The following is a 21806-nucleotide window of genomic DNA, read 5'->3' on the forward strand; positions in this document are numbered from 1 at the left end:
AAAATGCACTGGGTACAGGTCGTGAGAGAATAATGGAGGTGAGTGGTGGGAAATGAGATCGCGGAGGAAGATTTCACAAATGGAAGGGGGGTGTGCTAAGACTTGCTAAAGGAGACGAAGGTTTTTTTTCTTTTCATTTTTTTACTATGGAAATTTTTTCAAAAGTATATGGAATAGTAAAACAAAGGCCCATATATCATTATCCACTCACGGCACATCTCATTTTATCTAGGTTCATCCCCACTCTTCCCACCAATCCTGGATTATTTTGAAGTAAATCCCAGACCTCATACGATTTCACCTCTAAGTATTTTGGTGTGTTTCTCTAAAATATAGGATCGCCTTTCTCTGACCGCAATGAAAATAAATTAGTAATCAACGATAATGAATTACCCAGAAAGCCTCATATATTTAAAATTTAAACGATACATTTCTAAATAATCCATGAATAAAAGAAAAAAATCACAATGGAAATTTTAAGTATTTTATACTAAATGACAATAAAAATACAATGAAATTTGTGGAAGGCAAAGAAAACACTGCTTAAATGGAAATTTATAGTTTTCATTGCTTACAAGAGTTTAAAAATCAATGACCTAAGGTCTCACCTTAAAAAAATACGAAAGAAATGTAAGCCAAAAATAAGTATAAAGAAAGAAATAATAAAGAGCAGAAATCATTGACATGGACAGAAAACAGAAATTACCAAAACCGTAATGAAATAGGGACACCATTACAGAAGCTACACATGTGAAAAGATAATAAGGGACTATTATGAACAACACTGTGCTAATATAGTCAATAGCTTAAATGAAAGGGACAAATATTTTTACATAAAAATACAACTCATCAAACACAAGATGAAATGTAAAATCTGACAGCTCTACCTCTATTAAGAAAATAATGCTGGTTGGTAAATAATATCAAACATTTAAGGAAGAATAACTATCAATCACACAGAAACCCTTAGGAAACAGAGGATGAAGAAATGCTGTCTAACTTGTTTCGTGAGGACAGCACGACCTTGATACCAAAGGCAAAGGCGTTATAAGAAGATAATTATAGACTAACATCCTTCGAACTCATACACCTAAAGCTCCTTAGCAACACAAAAAGCATTTGCTAAAATTCGATACCATTTATGAAAAAAATAGAAGGAAACAAACTAAGCCTAACTGATGGTATCTATAAAAACCCTACAGCCAGTGTTTTTAGTTCCTGAGAACACTTTCCTCCAAGACGGGGACAGGTCAAGATGTCCGTGCTCACCTCTACTCAGCACTGTACGAAAGGCCCCGGCCAGCGCAATAAGGAAAGAAAAAAATTAAAAGCATAAAGACGGAAAGGAGAAAAACTATTTTTATTCCCAGATTACATAACTACTTATGTAGAAAAGCCCAAGATATCACCAAAAACCGACCAGTGAACTTAGATATATATTATTTACATGATGTACAATATCAAAAAAAAAAAAAATCAATGCTATTTCTGATTACAGAAGCAAATGAATGGAAAATAAAAAATTTTAAATCATTCCATGTACGAGGGTCAGAAACCATGAAGTGCTTAGGAATGAATTTAACGAAAGGTGTGTGAAACCTCTATGCTAAAAACTATAAAACCGGTGAGAGTAATAATGAAGGAGAACCTTAAAAACAGACTAGATTCATGGCTTGGACGTTTCAGAATTATTAAGATGTCAATTCTCTCTGAACTGATCCAAACCGTAACCCTATTAGGCATTTTTTAGAATTAGAAATTGGCTAGCTGATTAAAAATTTTACATAATAATGCGAAGGACCTAAAATAGCTCAAACGATGCAGAAACAAGAATAAAGATGGTGGCCTGATACCGCCTTACTTCAAGTCTTGCTGTATGTAACTCCCGAGAAATCTGGTGTTGGCGTTAAGAATAGACAGAGATCAGTGGAACGCACTAAAGCCCAGAAACAGTCCCACATTTACAAAGCCATTTAGTGTTTTACGAAGGTGCCAAAGGAATTCAATGGGGAAGAATCTTTTCAAAAAACTATGCTACAACGATTGTGCATTCATAGGGGATGAGTGGACAGCCTCAAACCCCAAATCATCCTATGAACGAAATGTAATCAAGGCTAAAAAGTCAAGCTAAAACAACATTTTTAGAAGAAAATGCAGAGAAACATCTTCGACAACAAATAGGTCGATAGATTTCTTCAGATACACACACAAAAAGTCATAAAAAGGATAAAATTCGTAAATTAGACTTCATCAAAATTAAAAATTTCTGTTCACCTCAGGTTGAAGAACCACCATCAAGTACATTAAAAATAACCTTTCCTATTCCTTTCTGTGCTTAAACCGCATTTACAGTTATCAATATAAACGTACAGAGTGTCTGTTCCTAAAGGCACAGTTTTGTTTGTTTTTAAAAGCATGACCCATGAGTGCACAGCTCAGTGAGTTTTCACATACTCAACCCAGACAACCAGACCCAGCATTCTGCAGACTGCTCTGCCTCCCTGTCTCGCCTTTCCCTGTCCCTCCTCAAAGGAATCACTATCGTGACGTCTGACGCCATTTACCACAGTTCCGTGGGTTTAATTCTTTAAAACTAACTAGAATATACAGTATAGTAGATGCTGAAGGGTTGACAGTTAATGTACGGATACGCTGCCTCAAGATTCAAGGGTATAAAAGGTTCATCGAGTAAATGAAATACGCTTTCCGACATGCATGCCTTTGGTTACGAATGGCCTCTATCTCGCCCCTACTGTTCTCTCCTGCTGGTATTCTTACCTGTCCTCCAAAACCTGGAACCCTCCTTGATTCCCCAGCTTAGGTGTACACCCTTCTGACGTTCTCTATACGCTTCTATCATAGAGGCTGGCTCACCGTTGTTATAAAATTTATAAGCCTCTTTCCTTATCAGCATGTAAATACTTAAGGCCTGGGATCCCGATCTGTTCTGTTTCTTTACTTTTACCTAGTCTAGTTCTCGTCAACATGACATACAATAAACAACTGTTAGTTGAAAACTCTGCGGTACAGAATCTGTTGAATCAGTAAAATTATCTAAATTAATATCTCCAGATCAAGAGAGCCTAGTTGTAGCTAGACGGGCTGAAATCACCAAAAGCGAAGACCATAATAATTATTCTAGGATATTCTGTTCAAAGCCAGAAAAGACAAATTTGGACACATAGATTTAAAAAATCGCATGGGAGTAATCCTCAGTTTAATTGTACGAATAATTATTTGGTAATGAATTAACATGAAGCCTATTTTTCTTTAAATAAAAAATTAGATTCTAATACCACATGTAAAACTAGGTACGTGTCCAGAAGAAAAAGGCATACATTCACATATTAAAATAAACAGGTGGATACAATTAAAATCAAATAACAGATTCATTTACGTTCATATAAGTAACAACATTCATCTCATCTCATTAAAATAGAAATTTTAACTTTATCTAAACTATCATATCACTTTCATTGCACTTGATGAAATAATAACTGAACCTTTAATTATTTAATGACGTTTATTGGAAAAACATATATTTATATAAACAACTGAAATGGACTCAATCCCAAATAAATGAATTTTTATAGAAATTTTTGCTAGATCCAAATGCTACCTTTACTTCTCTTTAAAAAACAAGTATTTTTCTACGGCTAGTGATACAAAAAAATATTTATTAACTTTCAGTTATGTGTATATGTGACAAATAAAGAGATCTACATAGTTGACACTCTTAAGTCAGTTGATAATAATGATGATAAAAAGAGCTTCACTTACTGCTATTTCTCTACATGCCGACATAGAGATCCCGGTTCCTTCTATTTGTTTTAAAGCATAGTCTTTATCATCTTTCCTGTAAAAACAAAGTTATTTTAATACACAGATAAATCTAAATTTATGTTCATTCTTAATAAACTATAAATAAATACAAATCACATATTTAGTATACATTCGACATCTCGCATACACATTCTCAGACCGCAATCCAGGAAAAACGTTTTAGATAATCTCGTGGGATCCCGCAGTTTCACGAGGGAAGTTAGAGCCGGAGGAATAAAGAGACTTGTCCTGGGCCCTGCGGCCGTCTGCAGAGACGGGGACCCCGAAGCAGAGAGCCTGACCCCCGGCACGGGCTCTCACTGCTCCAACATGCACACGCGTCCTCTCCGTGTGCACGTGTGCGTGCACACATGGCCTGCTTCCTAAAACCCGTCCACGTGTCAGTGAATGCAAACAATCCAGAAACGAACGCATCGCTAAAGTACAAAACGGTTATCATTTAAGACACGTTACAGTCCCCGTGACCCTGAATGCCTTCCAAGAGATTCAGGCAACAAGTGTTCACCGAGCACTCACTATGGGCCCGGGCCTGTGCCAGGAGCGGGGGAGACGAGAGCTCCTCTTCTAAGCTTCCTGTGTCTACGGGCCTAGAAAGACAGGTAACTAAGCTACCGCGATACAGCAAGGTAAGTACCATGATAGGTGACCACGGACAAGGTGACCCAAAAGTGACTGGTGGAGGACCCGACCGAGGACTTCTCAAAAGAAACACCGGCTGACTGAGGCCTACCAGCAGTTCTCAAACTCTGGGCTCGGGACCCCTGCGCTCTCGTGGCTGTTACTGAAAACACTGAAGAGCTCTGTGCGTCAGTATTTACCCGATTCGGATTTAAAAATGGGAGCCCAGAAACAACATAAAAGCACATGTCCGTCAGCTACCGGAGCAAAGGTATCATCGCATTACGTCATCTTTGAAAAAATCTACCACTCATGAGAACCAGAGTGAAAAAAAAGCAAATAATATCACAGCGCTGTCATGGAAACACTGTGGACCTTGCAGAGCCTCTGAAAGGGACCCACCGAGGGGTTCCCAGGCAGTTTGCTGTGTGTGTCTGTGTGTGTCTGTGTGTGTGTCTGTGTGTGTGTCCGTGTGTGTCCATGTGTGTGTCTGTGTGTCTGTGTGTCTCTGTGTGTGTGTGTGTGTCTATGTGTGTGTGTGTGTGTCTATGTGTGTGTGTCTGTCTGTCTGTGTCTGTCTGTCTGTGTCTGTGTGTATGTGTCTGTGTGTCTGTCTGTCTGTGTGTGTGTGTGTGTCTGTGTGTGTGGGTGTGTCTGTGTGTGGGTGTGTGGGTGTGTCTGTGTGTGTGGGTGTGTCTGTGTGGGTGTGGGTGTGTCTGGGTGTGGGTGTGTGTGTGTGTGTGTGTGTGTGTGTGTGTGTGTAAACAGTGTGAAGGAATATGAAGCGACAGAAAAGCATTTGAGGAAGAAACAGAGTCGACACCTGGTGACGAGGCTGAGGACGAAACTGGGAGCCAGAACATAAAAGTCCTTTTACTCCAGAAACAACAGGAAGTGCTCCATTGAAGATTTTTTAATGAGAGACCATCGGTTACATTTGGCGAGGGGACACTCTCTTTGGCTGCTGCTTGAATGCTTGCGGGGAGCAGTGGGCCCAGAGACAGAGGGGCCACTGAAAAGCCGACGGTGTGAGAATCGGTCCGGGGAGCGGCGACAGTGGCCACTGCAGAGAGCAGGCCACAGAGAGGAAGAGCCAGAAGCGCCTGGGGACTGAGCCCTGGGGATGGGGAAGAGAGAGGCGTCGAAGCTGTCGGGTGCTGCCCCGGGCGACAGGTCACTGACATCATTCGCTGCTCTGTGTGGGCTGAGCGTCGGGGCCCGTGACACGCGTCAGTGGGGATGACGAGCTGCATAAACATGTCTAAAGAAATGTGTCTGGAGAAAGCTGAAGACACCGATCTCCTCTAATCAGCACATACACAGCCATCGAAGCCATGAGAGTAGATGACTCCAAAGAGAAGGGTCGGCGAGAAGAAGGTTTTCGGGAAGGGCGCGAAGGAAAGGGCATAAAAGGTGCAGAGGTCTAGCGGAGGGCAGACTTGAGACGAGGCCACTGAACGTCACCACGATGAAGTGACAAGCGCAGAGTGGCCGAGGCCGACGCAGCTGCGGTGACGCAGAGGCGCCGTCTGCACCGCGCGAGGCTGAGCAGTGAACGGGGCAGAAGTGGACGGGACGGTCAGTGCCGGGAAACTTCGCAGGGGAGGAAATCAGGCGGCGGCCACAGGAACACACAAGGGGAAGGATTGTTTCTTAAGACAGACGAGACACGAGTGTGTAAAGCGCTCACGGGAGGGACCCCGAGAAAAGGAGCCGCCGATGGAGACACGAAGAGCGACTCGCTGAGGAGAAATCAGATCCGGGGCCGGAAAGACAAACACTCCCTCCATCCCCATGGGAAGAAAGCCGAGGACTCCCCCACCCCGACTAGAACCAGCAAAGGCTCATCGGCAAGACGTTGGTTCAAAGGCCAAAATCTGGGGGCGTTCTCATTTTGATGGTTTTCCCATTCTTTTGGTCTTGGAAATGAGGTCACGTACTAAAAGAAGGCAGAGAGGGTAGAGTTGGAGATCTGAGTAGAATGAAGATATGATTAAATAAAGGAATAACTCCTTGCAAAATCTATGGAGTTCGTTTAATACTTGATTATTTTAAAGGATGATTAAAACTTACACAGCTTTATCTTTATTTTTGCGACATATTTTACACTCAATCCTTTAGTCAGAAAGATACATCCCAACTACAACATTTTTCTGGGCAAGATCTGTTTTATGACAATCGGCTTTACAGTATACTTTCTAGTAAAGCACCACAGGATGGGCACTGGCAATATTAAAAATACCTTAAGAATATCTGCACTTGATGTTCACTACGTCTGAATGAGTCCACTATTAAGGATATAGTTGTGATTATCATGTCCTCTTCATGAAATAATCCCTTTATCGTGATATAACGGCCTTCTTTATCTCTTATTACAGCTTTTGCGCTAAAGACCATTTTATCTGATTTCAGCAGAGCTGCCCCTGCCTCTTTCGGTTTCCACTTGCGTGGCATCTCTCTTTCCGTCCCTTCACTTTGAGCCTGTGTGTGTCCTTGAGACTAATGTGAATCTCCTGCGGGCTAGAGTGGGATCTTGCTTTTTATCCGCTGAGTCACGCTATACCTTTTGATTCAAGAACTTAATCCATTTATGTGTAGAGTAATTATTTACATAAGGACTTGCTACAGCCATCTTTTGTTTTTTGGCTACTTTAGAGTACCCACGCTCCTTTCCTTCCCTCTTGCTGACTTCCTCTGTGAGCTGATCATTTCTGCAGTGGTATGCTTCGATTCCCTTCTCCCTTTAACGGATCAGCTGTAGGTTTTTGCTTTGTCGTTACCATGACGATTACATAAAACGTTAATGCTTATTTTATGCCGATGTTTGACTGCGGACAAAAACCACACTCTCGATCCCCTCTTTTACATTTCTGACGTCACGATGCCCCTCTTTTTACATCCATTAACAAATTACTGTGACCGTGCTTATTTTTAAAACTTTTGTCCTTTAGCCTTTGCCACGTCGCGGTATCGGAGTGTTCTGAATCTGACAATATACTCACCGTTACCGCTGCCCTGTCTGTTTTCATGTCACTTATTAGCATTCTTTCGCTTCGGCCTGAAGTCCCCCGTTGGGCACTTCCTGGAGGACAGGTCTAGTGAGGACAAACTCCCTCGGCTTTTGTTCTGGGAGTGTTCGCCTCTCCATTTCTGAAGGACGGCTTTGCTGGACAGAGTATTCCTGAGTGGCAGCTTTCTTCTGTCCACAGTGAATCGTCCCACCCTTTTCTGGCCTGTAAAGTTTCTGCTGAGACGTCTGCCAACGGCGGTGCGCATCCTTCCCTTGTCAGCATCTCTCTTGACACCCTGCGTAGGGCTCTCAGGTGTAGTAGGCCTCTTACTCTCCCTTCACTAAAGCATCTATAACGTGCGAAGTACTATGAACAGTGATGAAGATACAAAGGTAAACATGGCCTGGCCTGTGCCTTTAATTCAGCCACGATCTAGGTGAAGAGACTGAAATAAAACAGAAAGGTACAAATTCAAGTCCCATAGGAAAACAATAACTAATCTGACCTAAGATTTAACTGGATGGAAGGTCAAAGTGATGAATTAAAAATAGCCAAGTAATTGGCTTTAGGAGAAAACGAGCTTGAGATGACAGCATTCATACTGAGATGTCCGGTGGGGAGAGAGAGAAACAAAGGCTAGAAATCAAAATGCAAATCGCAGACCCAGGAATCAGCTATTTAGACGTGACAGCCGAAGCTGTCACGTCTAAATAGCTGATTCCATAGGGGAAATTTACTAAATGAACACAGTAGTAAGTACCGATACAGTAATATGCTCACATTCAGGAAAGCTAAGAATCAAAACAAGACAAGCTCGGAAGCACGGAGCTTGATGGGGATGAGCTCAAAAAGGAGGAGGGCCACCCTCAGGTGTCACAGAGACTGGCATACTGCATATTTGCTAGACACAGTTAGCTGCCCACCCAGAATCCATTCCTCCTCATTCCGTCTTTACAGAACGCTGGTTCTGACCAGGTTTATTTACTTTTCGTAACACAACTATGTGCCTCAAAAGAAGATGACCTCTCCCTAGTTCCCGGGTGCGCCAGAACGGTCCAAAAGTGATTTTACTTCCCTTGCCTATGACTGGTTCAGGAACAAGCCGTGAACCAATTCTGGACAATGAGTCATGTGGCAGACCGCTGAGCAGCTTCCTGGGGGTTTGCTGGGTCATCAGAGAGACTCTCCCTCAGGAAGTTCACGGCCACGGCTGCCGATGGTAACTACTATGCCTCCCTGGAAGGGACCTGCCTCGGGATGAAGCTGATGTTGAGGACAACAGGTACAGAAAGCGAAAAACCTGGCATCTTAACGACATCGGGGAGGCACTGTGCCCAGAGAACCGTAGCCGGAGGCTGCCTTCAATCTTGACTTAATGGTTTTGTGAGATATTAACTTCCTTACAGTTTAAATCACTGTGAGACAGAATTTTCTATTATTTGCAGCCGAATACATCATAATTCATAAATAAGAACTTAATACATATTTTTAAATTTTCACTTGTGGTATAGAAGGAAGGGTTAAAAGGAGAAGTGGAGAAGATACAGAGAGAAGCAGAACAGAAAGAAACGATGCAGAGCTCTCTGACAAGACACGCTCCCAAGAATTAAGGTAAAAAGACGACGAGATGAGAACATGTCTGCTGGGTGGCCCTTCTCCCCCAAATACGCAGCAAGTCGGTGTTCTTTGATTCGGGCATCTTTACTGCACATCTATGCCAGATTGGAGTAGGTCGAAAAGTAAATGCAAAGCAAGGTGCCAAACGAAACGTGAACCACCTTTTAGAGAAATGTGCCTGTAAGGAAAGGCGAAGGGTAGGGTGGTGAGTAGGAGGAGACGCAGCGTCCAGAAAGTTTCGTTGTTGAACTTGCTGCCAGAGGGAGGGGCAGGTAATGGGTATGGTAATAAGACGCACCAACACTCGTGTACATTTAAAAGGCACCAGGCCGTCTTCTAATCATCTCTGATATATTTACACACTTAATGCTACCAAGAACAACCTATTAGCCCACTACACACAGAGGAAAACTGATACACAGACAGCCCTGGTACAGGTGGCCAAAGTCAAACGGTAAGCTGGGCTTCAACTCTCGGTGACCTCCACGGCAGACTGTCTAGTCAGAGAGGGGCACGTGGCATGTGGCTTTGGTGAGCTGAAGGGCACGTGCACCCTCAGCAGCGTGTCTGTGACTCCGGCAAGCGTCACGCACTGTCCGGCAGAGCCGTCCATGAGATGGACATGTTCTGCCTCTGCTCTGGGAGTATAGCAGCCACCAGCCTCGTGCGAGCACTGAGTGCTTGAAATAAGGCTGGTAGGACTGAAGAACTGAACTCTAAGTTTTATTTCATGTTAATTGATTTAAACGTAAATAGCCACGTGTAACTAACTAGTGGCTATTGTATTAGACAGAACCCCAGAAAATTGTTTGCGAATATTCTATTTTTTACAGATAAGGCAGAAATAAAGATTTTAATGTGAAATCTTCTAATTTTAAAATGCTGATTCCCTTAAAAAAAAACTGCTTATCAAACAATCCAAACGTCCATCAAAAGGAGGATATATAATTTTCACAAGTTATAATGAGATTCATAGCAGTCAAATGAATAAGATGTAGTTAGTTCTACGTATCAACATGTATTCTCAAAATCAATTTTAAAACAAAGTTGCAGAACTACTTAAGAAGGGACGTGTGAATCCACATGTTCACTGCAGTGTTATTTATAACGGCCAAGATATGGAAGCAACCTGGGTGCCCGTTAATGAATGAATAGATAAAAAAATAAGTGGTACATATATACAATGGAATATTACTCAGCCATAAAAAAGAATGAAATCCTGCCATCTGCAACAACATGGACGGACCTAGACGGTACTGCGCTGAGTGGAGTAAATCAGAGAAAGGCAAATACCATGTGATCTCACTTATATGTGGTCTCTGAAGAACAAAATAAACGAACACACAAAACAAACAAACTCATGCATACAGAGAACATCTGCATGGTTGCCAGATGTGAGGGGTGGGCGGGATGGGTGGAAAAGGAGACAGGATTAAGAATACAAACTGGCAGGTACAAAGCAGTCACAGGGATGCAAAGTACGGCATAGGGAATATAGTCAATAATAGTGTAATAACTGTGTGGTGTACTAGATGAGCAGTAGATTTGTCGTGGTCACTTTCTAAGATACGGAAATGTCTGCACATCTGAAACTAATATAATATTGTATGCCTACTGTGACTGAAAAATCAATCTTAAAAAGATAATGACCAAAAAAAGTTGCAAAGTACCACACAATACCACTTATATGAAGTTTACACACATGTACAGTCTTACTTAACATATATATGATACAGAAGTCTGAGGGCTTTCACGGGAATTATAACACCGGTATGATGTTTACTGCTAGGATGAAAGATGTAATTTTGAGCAGGAGAGTGTATGAGCTTCTTAATGCTAATGTATAACAAACTACCACGAACTTGCCTGAAGACAACGCGAATTTCTTATCTTACAGATGTAAAGGTTGGAAGTCCAACACGTGTCTCCGTGAGCTAAAATCCAGGTGCCGGCAGGGTCCATCCCTTTCTGGGGGCTCGAGGGAGCTTCGGTTTCCAAGCCTTTTCCAACGTATTGAGGCGACCACCACGTGCCTTTGCTCGGGGACCTCTTCCTTCTCCTCGAAGCAGGAAACGATGGGTCAGGCGCCTCTCACGTCATGTCACTCGAACCTTGCTTCCGCTGTCACAGCTCCTTCTCTGGCACTTCTGTCTCGCGATTCCACTTTTAAGGATCCTTTTGATTACACTGGACCCGCCCAGATAATCCAGAATAATCTTCCTATTTTAAGGCCAATTGATTAAAATAAACCTTAATTCCACCTGTGACTTTAATCCCCCTTTGCAACGTAATAACATATTCAAAGGTTCCAGGGGTTAAGATGTCGATTGACATCTTTGTGTGTCCATTATTCTCCCTCCCACAGAAAGGTACACGAAGAGCTTTCATTTAGTAATGCTTTATTCCTCAGGCAGAGGATAAAGGTGTTCATTGTGTTTTTTATTATACCTCTTTATATGCTTCAATGTTTAAGAGCATTTCATGTGAGACTCTCTTCCAAGACAAGTTTTTCAAATTTTCATAGAGCCCTAAAATTTTAATGTGATCGCACAGGCACAGAAAGGGGTAAAGGAAGGGAAGGATGGAAGGACCGAGGCCTTGGCCCTGCTTTGACCCAAACGGATCCTCTTTTTATTCCTTTACTTTTCTACAAAACATTTCATTTGAAAAGAGAAAAAAAAAAAGGTTCTAATCATTCAAACGAAAAAGGAAAATACAACTGCCATGAGACTGTAAGAAAACCTATAATAAAATAAAATTAAAATATATGGAATAAGAAGTAGATAATTAACAAGCAAACTCAGGATTTAATGATAGCCAAAGAGTTATGTTTGGTCCTACAAGGGGCCTATTAAGGAGCCGAATGCTGCCTTTGATAGCCTGGCACGGCTAAAGAGATAAAACTTAACAGTCTAAGGACCACTAAAGTCAGGGAGGAAGAAGGAAAGGATGCTAGGAAACGCCCATGCGCTTTTCACGGAGACCCTAGAGAACAGTACTCTAAAAGTCGTATGAACAAGAACTACATTGACTCTCATGGATATTGCAGCTCAGTTTCAAATATAAAAGCCTAAAGACAGATTAATGTAGCCCCAGACTGCTAGCTCCTTCAGGCACCAATAAAAGAGCTTGTTGTTGGAAGAAATGATTTCCTAGGTATTATTTCTTAAGTAAAATTTCAAACACGATGTCTAAAACATAATAAAAAATAACCAGGCACACAAGGAGACAAGACAATCAGCTCAGAGACAGTTATGAGGATGCCGAGATCTCGCTGCCTACTGCAGGCAACGGGTTCCCATTTTTCTATAATCGTCCTCAATAACCACACCTCTTCCCTGGGAACCTAACCGCGAACAGATCATTTGCAACTTCACATGAGCACTTCGGCATCTTCCTTCTGAGGTTACCTAGTCGTCATGGCCCTTTCTACCTACTCGTCCGGGAGACTGAAGCAGCCCTTGGTGTTCTGACTTGACTTCATGAGAATCATCAGAAAGCAGAGGTTATTAGTTTCTCTTGACCCAGTGGCACAAGGCTCCCCAGTCTGTCACCGAATAGCCACAGTAGCCAAAGATTCTTTCCACTTGGCTTAAGGATCTTCTTTAACTCAAGGTCCTTCGTGCTGTAGTCTCTGCTGCTCACTGACAAGAGCAGTCTCTTCTGTCCACTCCCCCTCCCCAAAGGGGCAAACTGTGCCCTGAACTCACATACCATAGTCTTCTAGAAAATTCAGACTTAACCTTCATTATTGATGGATCATATCTTAAGAATGAAACAAGAAAATATGAAGTAGGATGTGCCGGAACAAATGTCAACTCACCCCTAGAATGCGACTCCTTGCTAGACACGCCCAGATGCCAGAACTCACCAGACTGTGCCAGTTAGCTAGCTAGCTAGCCAGATAGAAGGTTAATACACACAAACTGAGAGTGGCTCTCCTGGGGTAGTCCTTAATTTTGGAACGCTCTGGAAACAATGAGAGTTCTTGACTTCCACATCCATGCTTGCTGAAAGGGGGAAGATGCTTAGGAATGTCCTAGAAGCAGGTCTGTGGAAGGAGAGTGCTCCAACCAAGGACCTCCAGAACAAGACCAGTGAGCATGCTTCGGTCTCTATTTCCCTATCCTTTGTCTTCCTGGCTAACTTCTTTCCTCTCTTGCTCTGAAGGTTACCTTGACCTGTGTCACCTGTAAGGTCTCTATTCTTAAAATGGTTTTTCATTTTTAGTCACTCCCTGGTATGTGAGCGATACCTGGCTAAAGTTTACTCATGATCTGGCGAAAGCATACAATCAAACCGTCTTAGTCCATTCAGGCTGCTAAAACAAAAATACATTAGCCCAGGCGGCTCATAAACAACACGGATTTATTTCTCACAGTACCGGAAGCTGGAAGGCCCAAGATCAAGGCGCTGGCGGATTCGGTGTTTGCTGAGGGCCTGGTTCCCAGACAGCTATCTGGCTGCTGTGTCCTCACGTGGAAAGGGGCTGGGGCGCTCTCTGGGGTCTCTATTATAAGGGTACCAATCCCATGTACGAGGGCTTGCCCTCCTAAAGGACCTGCCCCTGAATACCAACACATTTGGGATTAGGTTGAAACCTATGTATTTTGGGTGAATACAAAAATTCAATCTATAGTACTGACTTTTGGGTTTTACAGGTTTTCCTACGGGAGTCACCCAGTTTCCCTTAGTACTACTTCCTTGTAATGAATCGATTAGTGTTCTGGGTAACTGGACTCCAGTACTAAGTAATATTTTAAATGCCAAATCCCACAAAAGGCCATCTATTCACACCGTTCATAGGAAAGGAGGTCGCTGTCTCCGCCAGAGCAATACACGGGGATCTCTCATGGCGGTAGCTGTTAGAACTTAACTTGCACAGAAACAGCCCTTGGAAAAAGCCTAGAGAGCAGGCGGTGTGCATGTGGACGCTGTCGCCTTCGCGGACCTCAGAGAGAAGACAGACCAAAGTCAGCCCCGCGCTCTTGCGCTTTAGAGAGCTACCTTATGATACTGACAGTACAAATTTCATCACCTGGCACTGCGTCACTCCTGACAGGTGACGTCGAAATGTTACAATACTCTCAACTTCAACTGGGGTACTGTGCCCCAACAGACCATCAGGTGGCTCCTGAAGACTGACATTGAATTCGTGGCATAAAAGTCTACTGGCCACTACCTGCCAGCTGGTCGGGGATCTGTGGCCTCGGTGGTCTGATGCCTGCGACAGCTCCTCGTCTCACCCAGAACCCGTCTGGCCCTCCTGTCTCCCCAGCTGGAAACCACCTGAGCCTCTACCTCCCTGGCCATGCCAAGGGACTCTGAACTGCTTCCTTCTCACCTCAGGCACCTCCACTGAGGCCCGTTAAGTATGAATTCCACATACCGAGGCTCAGAGAATCGTAAGGGAACCAGACGATGCAAAGAAAACCAATGAACTCTTCGTCCAAGAGGCTTGTGAAAACAGGCAGTGGGTTCAGAAAAGAGCCACTTCAGACATAATAGTGATCTGTCTTGGGGGGAAATGTCATGCTTACGATCCTGCAATCCTTTCTGGGACCTCTACAATTACGAAGGAGACTGGAGAAGCAAAGAAAATAATCATAAAAGTGTTAATTTTGCCAGTAAGTCCACATCTGGTTTTGTGAGCTCTGGATAAAGTGGGATCTCTCTGCCTAGCTTAATTCTGGCACTGATCCAGGCTCCTGGCTTAGAAGTGGACCGCAGGATGGACCCAGAGAGTATTATGCTGAGCAAAGTAAGTCAGGCAGAGAAAGACAAACACTGTGTGACTTCGCTTATAAGCGGAATCTAAAACACACATGAACAAAACGAAACAAAAACAAACTCATAGCTACAGAGAACAAACTGCTGGTTGCTGGGGGAGGGGAGTGGGGATGGGCAGAAAAGGGGAAGGGGATTAGGAAGGTCAGACGCCAGTTGTGGAGCAGGTCAGGAGGACGTGATGGACAGCGCGGGGAATATTAATCTCACAGCTAGGCAGTGGAAAGATGGCCACTGGACTCACCGTGGTGATCATTTTGCAAAGTATATGAATGTTGAATCACTAAGCCGTACACCTGAAAGTCATCCGTCGACTGTCATTTAGAAATTTTTTAAGATGTAAGTGTTCTGCAGACGCTAATCAGAACCCTTCTCTCGGTGTCTGTGTCGCAGTGTTCAGTGTGTGACCTCGGGAGTACTAAGTGCTGCTGCACGGCCGCTGTCCAGTCAGATGGGCCAACGAGTGACCATGCGACAAAGGCACCTGACTCTTACAAAGGTGGAGTGGCCCGTGCGCCCTCCCCCCAGCTTGTCATTATGAGACCTCACACAGTGACAAACGTCTGGAAGAATCATTTTCCCACACGTTAATGCTGGGGAGGGACGTGCTGAGAACCACTTAAAGCCACAGACTGTCAACACCGATGGCTGAACGACCTGGCTTAATACGTTTTCGCTACTCCACCAACTCCTGCCCAGGAAGACGAAGTTACGAATAACCTTGTTTGCTTCGGGAACGTCCCCAAAATACATTTATCCAAAAAATAAACTACTCACGACCCCCTTCCAGACAAGTCACTCAGCTGAGCTTACCAAAGACTCTACTTTTGAAGACTGGAGTGGAAGCCTGTCTACTGCCGTTATCAGTGAAAGGCTCCACTGACTAGACCCCAGAACCCTCAAATACCCTTCCCTTCTCTGGGATACAACCGAGATTCTGTAAAGGCAGAAGAATCTCTCACTACAGTACACAATGAATGATGCTTTGCTTTATTAGTAAGGTATTTTAGTCATCTTTTGGGGAAGCCTAAGAGAAAATCCTGAAATCTAGGGAGTCCATAAAAAACGGCTTGTTCCTTACCTGATCTCCTTATAAGCAAAGATCTTTCAGTGTTTTGGGTGCTTTATGATTAGGTATTAATAAATTGCTGAGAATCACCATATTTAAGGAAAGTCTCTAATAAAAAGAGACCAAAATAACTTAGAGGAAATAAATAGACAATGCACGACAGAGAAAAAAATTAGATAACTATATCATCACAAAGAGATAAAAAAAACTGCAGCCAGAAAATAAAAACAAGGTTATAAAAAAGTCAGATAACAAATTAAAAATATATATGAAAGCAGAAATAATAAACTAACTAGAAAAGATTAAAGACAAAGTTGAAAAATAAAAGTCCAGAAAAAGATCAAATGCGGAGAGAGAAAATATCGAATAAATTTAAGAACATTTTATAGACCTCAAGGATGAGTGTTAAGTGAAAGCTCCCTGCCCTGTAGTGCAGCACCCGGCACAATAAAATAAGACCCCACAAACGCAGACAGTCGTGACGGTTTCTGAAAATGGCAGCGTCACAGGAAGATCCCAAAAGCGCTCAGGGAGGAACACAAGTTACACACAGGCGTCAGGAACGTGATCGGCACTGGAGTTTCCACCAGCACGAGCTGGAAGACGGCATGACAGTATCTTCAAAATTCTGGGGTTTGAAAAAGGGTTTCCAACCTAGAATTCCATATCCAGCAAGAGTAAAACACCGCTAGTCCCCACGTCCACTCTCTTCTTCCTTTTAGTAAGAGCCTGCCAAGCTCAGCTGAGCACGTGCCCGCGTCACTCGCGTCACTCGCTGTGCATTTCCTGCTTCCCTCAGAGCTACTAACAGGTGTGGCTATATGACAGACTAGTGAGGGTGAGATCTGAGGGAAAGTGGCGTGGGCGGGGTCCAGCTCACGCCCTTAAAACAAATTTGCATGCCCTCCACTTCCTCCTTCCCCCATGTCACCGGATGGAGGGAGAATACAGGTGACAAGCCATCTTTGAACCATAGAGCAATTAATTCTTCATGTGCACATGAATCACCTAGATATTGGGAAATGCGGATTCTGATTCAACAGGTCTGGGTTGGGCCTGAGATACTAACGAGCTCCCATAAGATGTGGCTGTTGTTTCTGGGACTCATACATTGAGCTGCAAGGCCCAGGAGGAAAGAACAGTGTCACGAGACAGAAGGCACCCAGGTCCCTGGATACCTCCAGGAGAATCCACTCTACCTTCCCCCAACCACTTACTGGGGGAAGGGTGCAGGGAGATGGGGGAGATGGGGGAGATGGGGGAGCGAGGAGAGAGAGAGAAAGAGGGGTAGGTAAGTATCGGTGTCTAATACACACACAGACACACACACACAATTTTACTTTGCAAATTGATTTTTAAAAAAATACACGGAATAATTATCTTTCACTAAAACTTTTCCAAATACTCAAAATTGGGGGGTGGGGTATCTCTATTAATATGAACTGTATGAACCTAGCATTATGATTCTGATGTCTGAACCTTACTAATACAAAGATGAATAAAGGCATTTTTTGCACATGTGAGGTCTAAAACAATGTGTCTTCCATTCGCCCTTTTTCTAAAAGCTATTCAGCGAAATGCTTCAGCAAAATAAGGGAATAAAGCCAAAGTGATGATAAGGATCCAGAAATCAGGATCCAACACAGGAGACGGGCGATTAAGAATACTCGGGATGACGGTATATTCCATATCCCTAAGATACCCTAGGAAGATGGGAGAGGGAAGTTTTCAATTCTATATGGGGATGGGAGAAAGTACGTGACAGAACGAAATCCTTCATATTCCATTTTAGGAAATCAAAAGCGGTCTGAAATGTAAACATAAAGGAACAGGAGAAATACTACAATATTATGCTGAAATTATAGAAATAGCCAAGACTCAGAAGTACCTGCCTCTCGGAAGTGAGAATCACAAGTTAGAGAGGATAAGGACCAAAGATGCTATTTTTTCTTATAAGCCTTATAGTAAAATTTTACTGTTTAAAATCTGAACATTCATTATTTTGATTTAAAAAAATTTTGAGCGGTTACCATTTCATTGTTGCTGTTCTAATCCATTCATGACTCTCAATTTCAGAATTCTACCAGGAGATCAGATTAACAACTTTCTATATATATATGAATGTAAATGAAAATGTTATACATATGTTTATATTGACCGATGTCACGTTTAGTAGGGCTGTTAGACTTAAGTGTAACTGAATGAATCATTTTCGCTATCTTGGGCGTCTCAGCACCGAGGCTTAGAGAGGGCCCCTTTGTTTGGCCAAGCAGTGTAGGGCTCGGTATGCACATTTGGAAGCGGAGAAAAAGCGTATGAAGTAGGAGGCAAGCACATCGAGAGCCACCCGGAGCAGGGGCCATGGAGGACAGAAATGTCTATCGGGAACTTCCGAAGCCACGAAGCGCTTCGATTTCTTTTACACACACCTCAGTGAAGTCTGCGCCGCTGAGGCATGCCTTTGTGTCTGTGCTGGGGGGTGGGGGGGGCGGTGAGGAAGAGGACAGCGTCGGGGGAGAGGGGACCAGAAGTGCTGAGTCCAGATTTCAAGATGCCGAGGACAGAAAACAATGAAACACGACTGATGAAGTGACAGCTGACATCTGGGCTACATATGCAATTTACAGAATGTTAAAACATGCTTAAATCTTTAGTAGACCACCACCTCATCGTGTACTTGCACTAAGCATGAACACGAGTTGGTTCAATCTTAACTTTTTTATTCTACAACACTGGAATCTACGATAGCGCCTTTAAGATACAGCTCCTTATGCTGTAGTCTGGGCTTCCTATGTAAAGCAGCAAATTTCCTATTTAAGAATAATAAAGCTCATCACAACGAGCTGTCTAACAGGGATAAGATCTTTAAAAAAGAAACCTAAAGAGAACTTACTCTTTATTTTCGTATTTTTTTATAATTTATATTTTTATTGTCATTATTCTTATTAGAAAAGGTATCAGGAGCAGGGGTCCCTAACCCTAGGGGCCATGGACCATACCAGTCCGTGGCCTGTGGGGAACCAGGCCACACAGCAGGAAGTCAGCGGTGGGCACGTGAGCAAAGCGTCATCTGCACCTGCAGCCGCTCGCTCCCCAGCACCAGCATCACCACCTCAGCTCCGCCTCAGATCCTCAGGCCTCAGATTCTCATAGGAGCACCCGTCCCTAGTGCCAAAAGGGTCAGGGACCGCTGCCTTAGAGTCAATAGAATGCTCTGGTACGTAGGAGTTGATCTGAACATTATACAAAAGAATAAAAAGTGAATGGTAATCTTTTCCCTTTTCATAGTCAAATTTGAGTATCAGCAAAAGTTTGAGGGAAAGGCAATTATTCCAGTGTTGTTAAAACATCAATTTGTAAAGTAAAATAATTCAATGAATTAGATTTTAATTAGAAATTAAGCCACGTTATTCAAGAAAATAAAAGTTTTCTTGTTATCTTGTAACATTCACAAGAACAAAAGGAAATAACACTTCAATGAGATAAAAGTTACCTAAATTTTATAGCTGCTTTCAGTTCCTTGTTTCGTTAAAAAGCAAAACAAAAACTGATGATGGCATACTTACTTATCAATAGTATTTCTGCCAGAAAACTACAGTGATTTATAATGTGCATTAAAATAGTCACATGGAATCTTGTCCAAGGAATACTCCTAAATCAAGATTAAGATTAGATCAGATCTCAATTTAAATGTTCTAATACAGGAAGTCTGTTAAATACATTCCATTATATCCCCATGACCAAATAGTAGAAAGTAATATAGCTTCACTGTAGAAATTCTGGAATATAAGTCATTTATTTGTCTACTTTTCAAGGAAGAACTATTCAAAACATTGGCATGTTTCTTCCAGTCTGAATTTGTCTTCTTATATATGCATTCATTTTAATATTTTGTGATTTTTAATTTTCCAATATTTCAACAAATAAACATATTACATTACAAATATGAAAAAACAAATGTTAAAAACCCAAACTAATACCAATACAATGAATATACTGAGATACATATCTCTCGATATAATGAGATACCAACTTACGTCAGTGTTAACTAGTCAGTGAAAAGAAAGCAAAAGAGGCAGATTTAAAGGAACTTTCAAGAAATCTGTCTGCAGAATCTGGGAAAGGATGAAAAGTTGAGAGAGACAGGGACAGAGCAAGAAAGAGAGAGAAGAGAGATAGATATACACATATAGATATAAAATTGGGTTTAAAAATATTCGGACTACAACTAGTAGATAATAAAATCAATCTTTATAACACATTAATTGAATATCAAATACTTATGACTGCCAATCAAAATGCAATATAGCATCAAGAAAAAATCTAATAGGTTTTATAAAAAATAATATTGGTATATTAGATTATGGTAGGGTGATCTTAGGGCTAAAACAAACAATCAGAAGAAATTTTGACAAATTGTTAAATTTTAGAAGCAAATTTAAAGGTTGTTGGATGCAATATTCACGTACGATAACCAATTATATTCCTACATACTAGCAACAAGCAAATAGAAAATGAAATGAATACAATTTACAATAAGACAAAAAAATTAGATATGTAGGTATAAATCTAACAAAAGATACATAAAAACTTCATTGAAAACTACAAAGACTGGGAGAAATTAAAGTTCTAAATAAATGGATGGCATCTCATGTTCATGGATGGGAAGGTTCAGTATCATAAAAATGTTAAATTCTCCCCCAAACTGATCAATAGATTCAAAGCAATCACAATCAAAATCCCAATAGAGTGGGGGGGAGGAGGCAGAGGGAAGGAACTGACAAGGTAATTCTATAATATGTATGGAAACAAAACTGAGCTAGAATGGCCAAGGTCATCTTAAAGAACAAATTGGAAGACTTATATTATCTGGCTTATTATGCCTATTATAAAGTCTTATCATAAAGCTTCAGTAATTATAACAATATAAAAAATAAATCTTGACTCTAACACAATATCCAAAAATCAATCCCAAATAGACTGTAGATCTAAATGTTGACAAAACAATCGATGTAGGCAAAATTCTTAAATAAGATACAAAAACTACCGCTCGCAAAATGAAAATGATTAAACTGCGCTAAAATTAAGAACTTCTTGTTTATTAAAAGACATTATTACGAAGGTAAAAATGCAAGCCACAGACTAACAGACATTTTACAATACACACGCAGTCAGTGAAACACAGGAATTGCCACAAATCACTGAGGAAGGAGCAGACGACCCAGAAGAAAACCAGGCAAAAGATCTGAACGATATTTCACAAAAGAGATTCAAGTGGCCACTAACGATGCGAAAAGGTGCTCACTCACTAATTATCAGTGAAAGAAAGCTAAAAGCACCCTGAGGTACCACTACAAGCCACCGGGGGCTTCCTGGTTAACTTAGGGACAGTCGACACCGAGTTCCCACGGGAGTCGCTCCGAGCTACTTACGGTGATGGAACCGTGGGACCTGACCCGTACAGACGCCAGTGCCTCAGCCACACTATTCCCATGTTTTCGATTCAGTCTGCTAGAGGCTCAGGGCTCAGCCTTAAATGCCAAGAGGCTCCAGGGAGGGACAGGTGAAATGCTCACAAGTTACGGAGGTGCTCAAGGTTACTTTTAGCGGGGTTTTTTTTTTTTTTTTTTTTTTTGGTCACATTACAAGTTTAAATGAATATTTAAGTTTATGTAAGGTCCTAAGCCACTATTTATAAAATCATCCCTAAGTAATCTCACTGAAAGATTTACATTTAATTATTTAATCAATTGTCATATACAGCTACATTGGATTATGATAGTCATTAAAAATTGCACTTTGAAAAAATTTACCAGTCAAAAATTGTAAACCTAATGAAAAAGCTGAAAGAATAGTATATA

At 41.9% G+C, this 21806-nt stretch overlaps 1 protein-coding gene across 1 annotated transcript in view; it reads right to left on the reverse strand.

Annotated features, from left to right (window-relative positions):
- Positions 1 to 21806, reverse strand: part of CDK8 (cyclin dependent kinase 8) — a gene marked incomplete at its 3' end in the record, with an annotated part of 85731 nt that overhangs the window by 53657 nt on the left and 10268 nt on the right. The window contains exon 2 of the mRNA XM_023530712.1: positions 3781 to 3856. Coding sequence (XP_023386480.1) covers positions 3781 to 3856 — 76 coding nt within the window. The remainder of the gene's footprint in view (positions 1 to 3780; positions 3857 to 21806) is intronic.

Source organism: Pteropus vampyrus, unplaced genomic scaffold (genome assembly GCF_000151845.1).
Source record: "Pteropus vampyrus isolate Shadow unplaced genomic scaffold, Pvam_2.0 Scaffold52, whole genome shotgun sequence".
Lineage (NCBI taxonomy): Eukaryota > Metazoa > Chordata > Mammalia > Chiroptera > Pteropodidae > Pteropus > Pteropus vampyrus.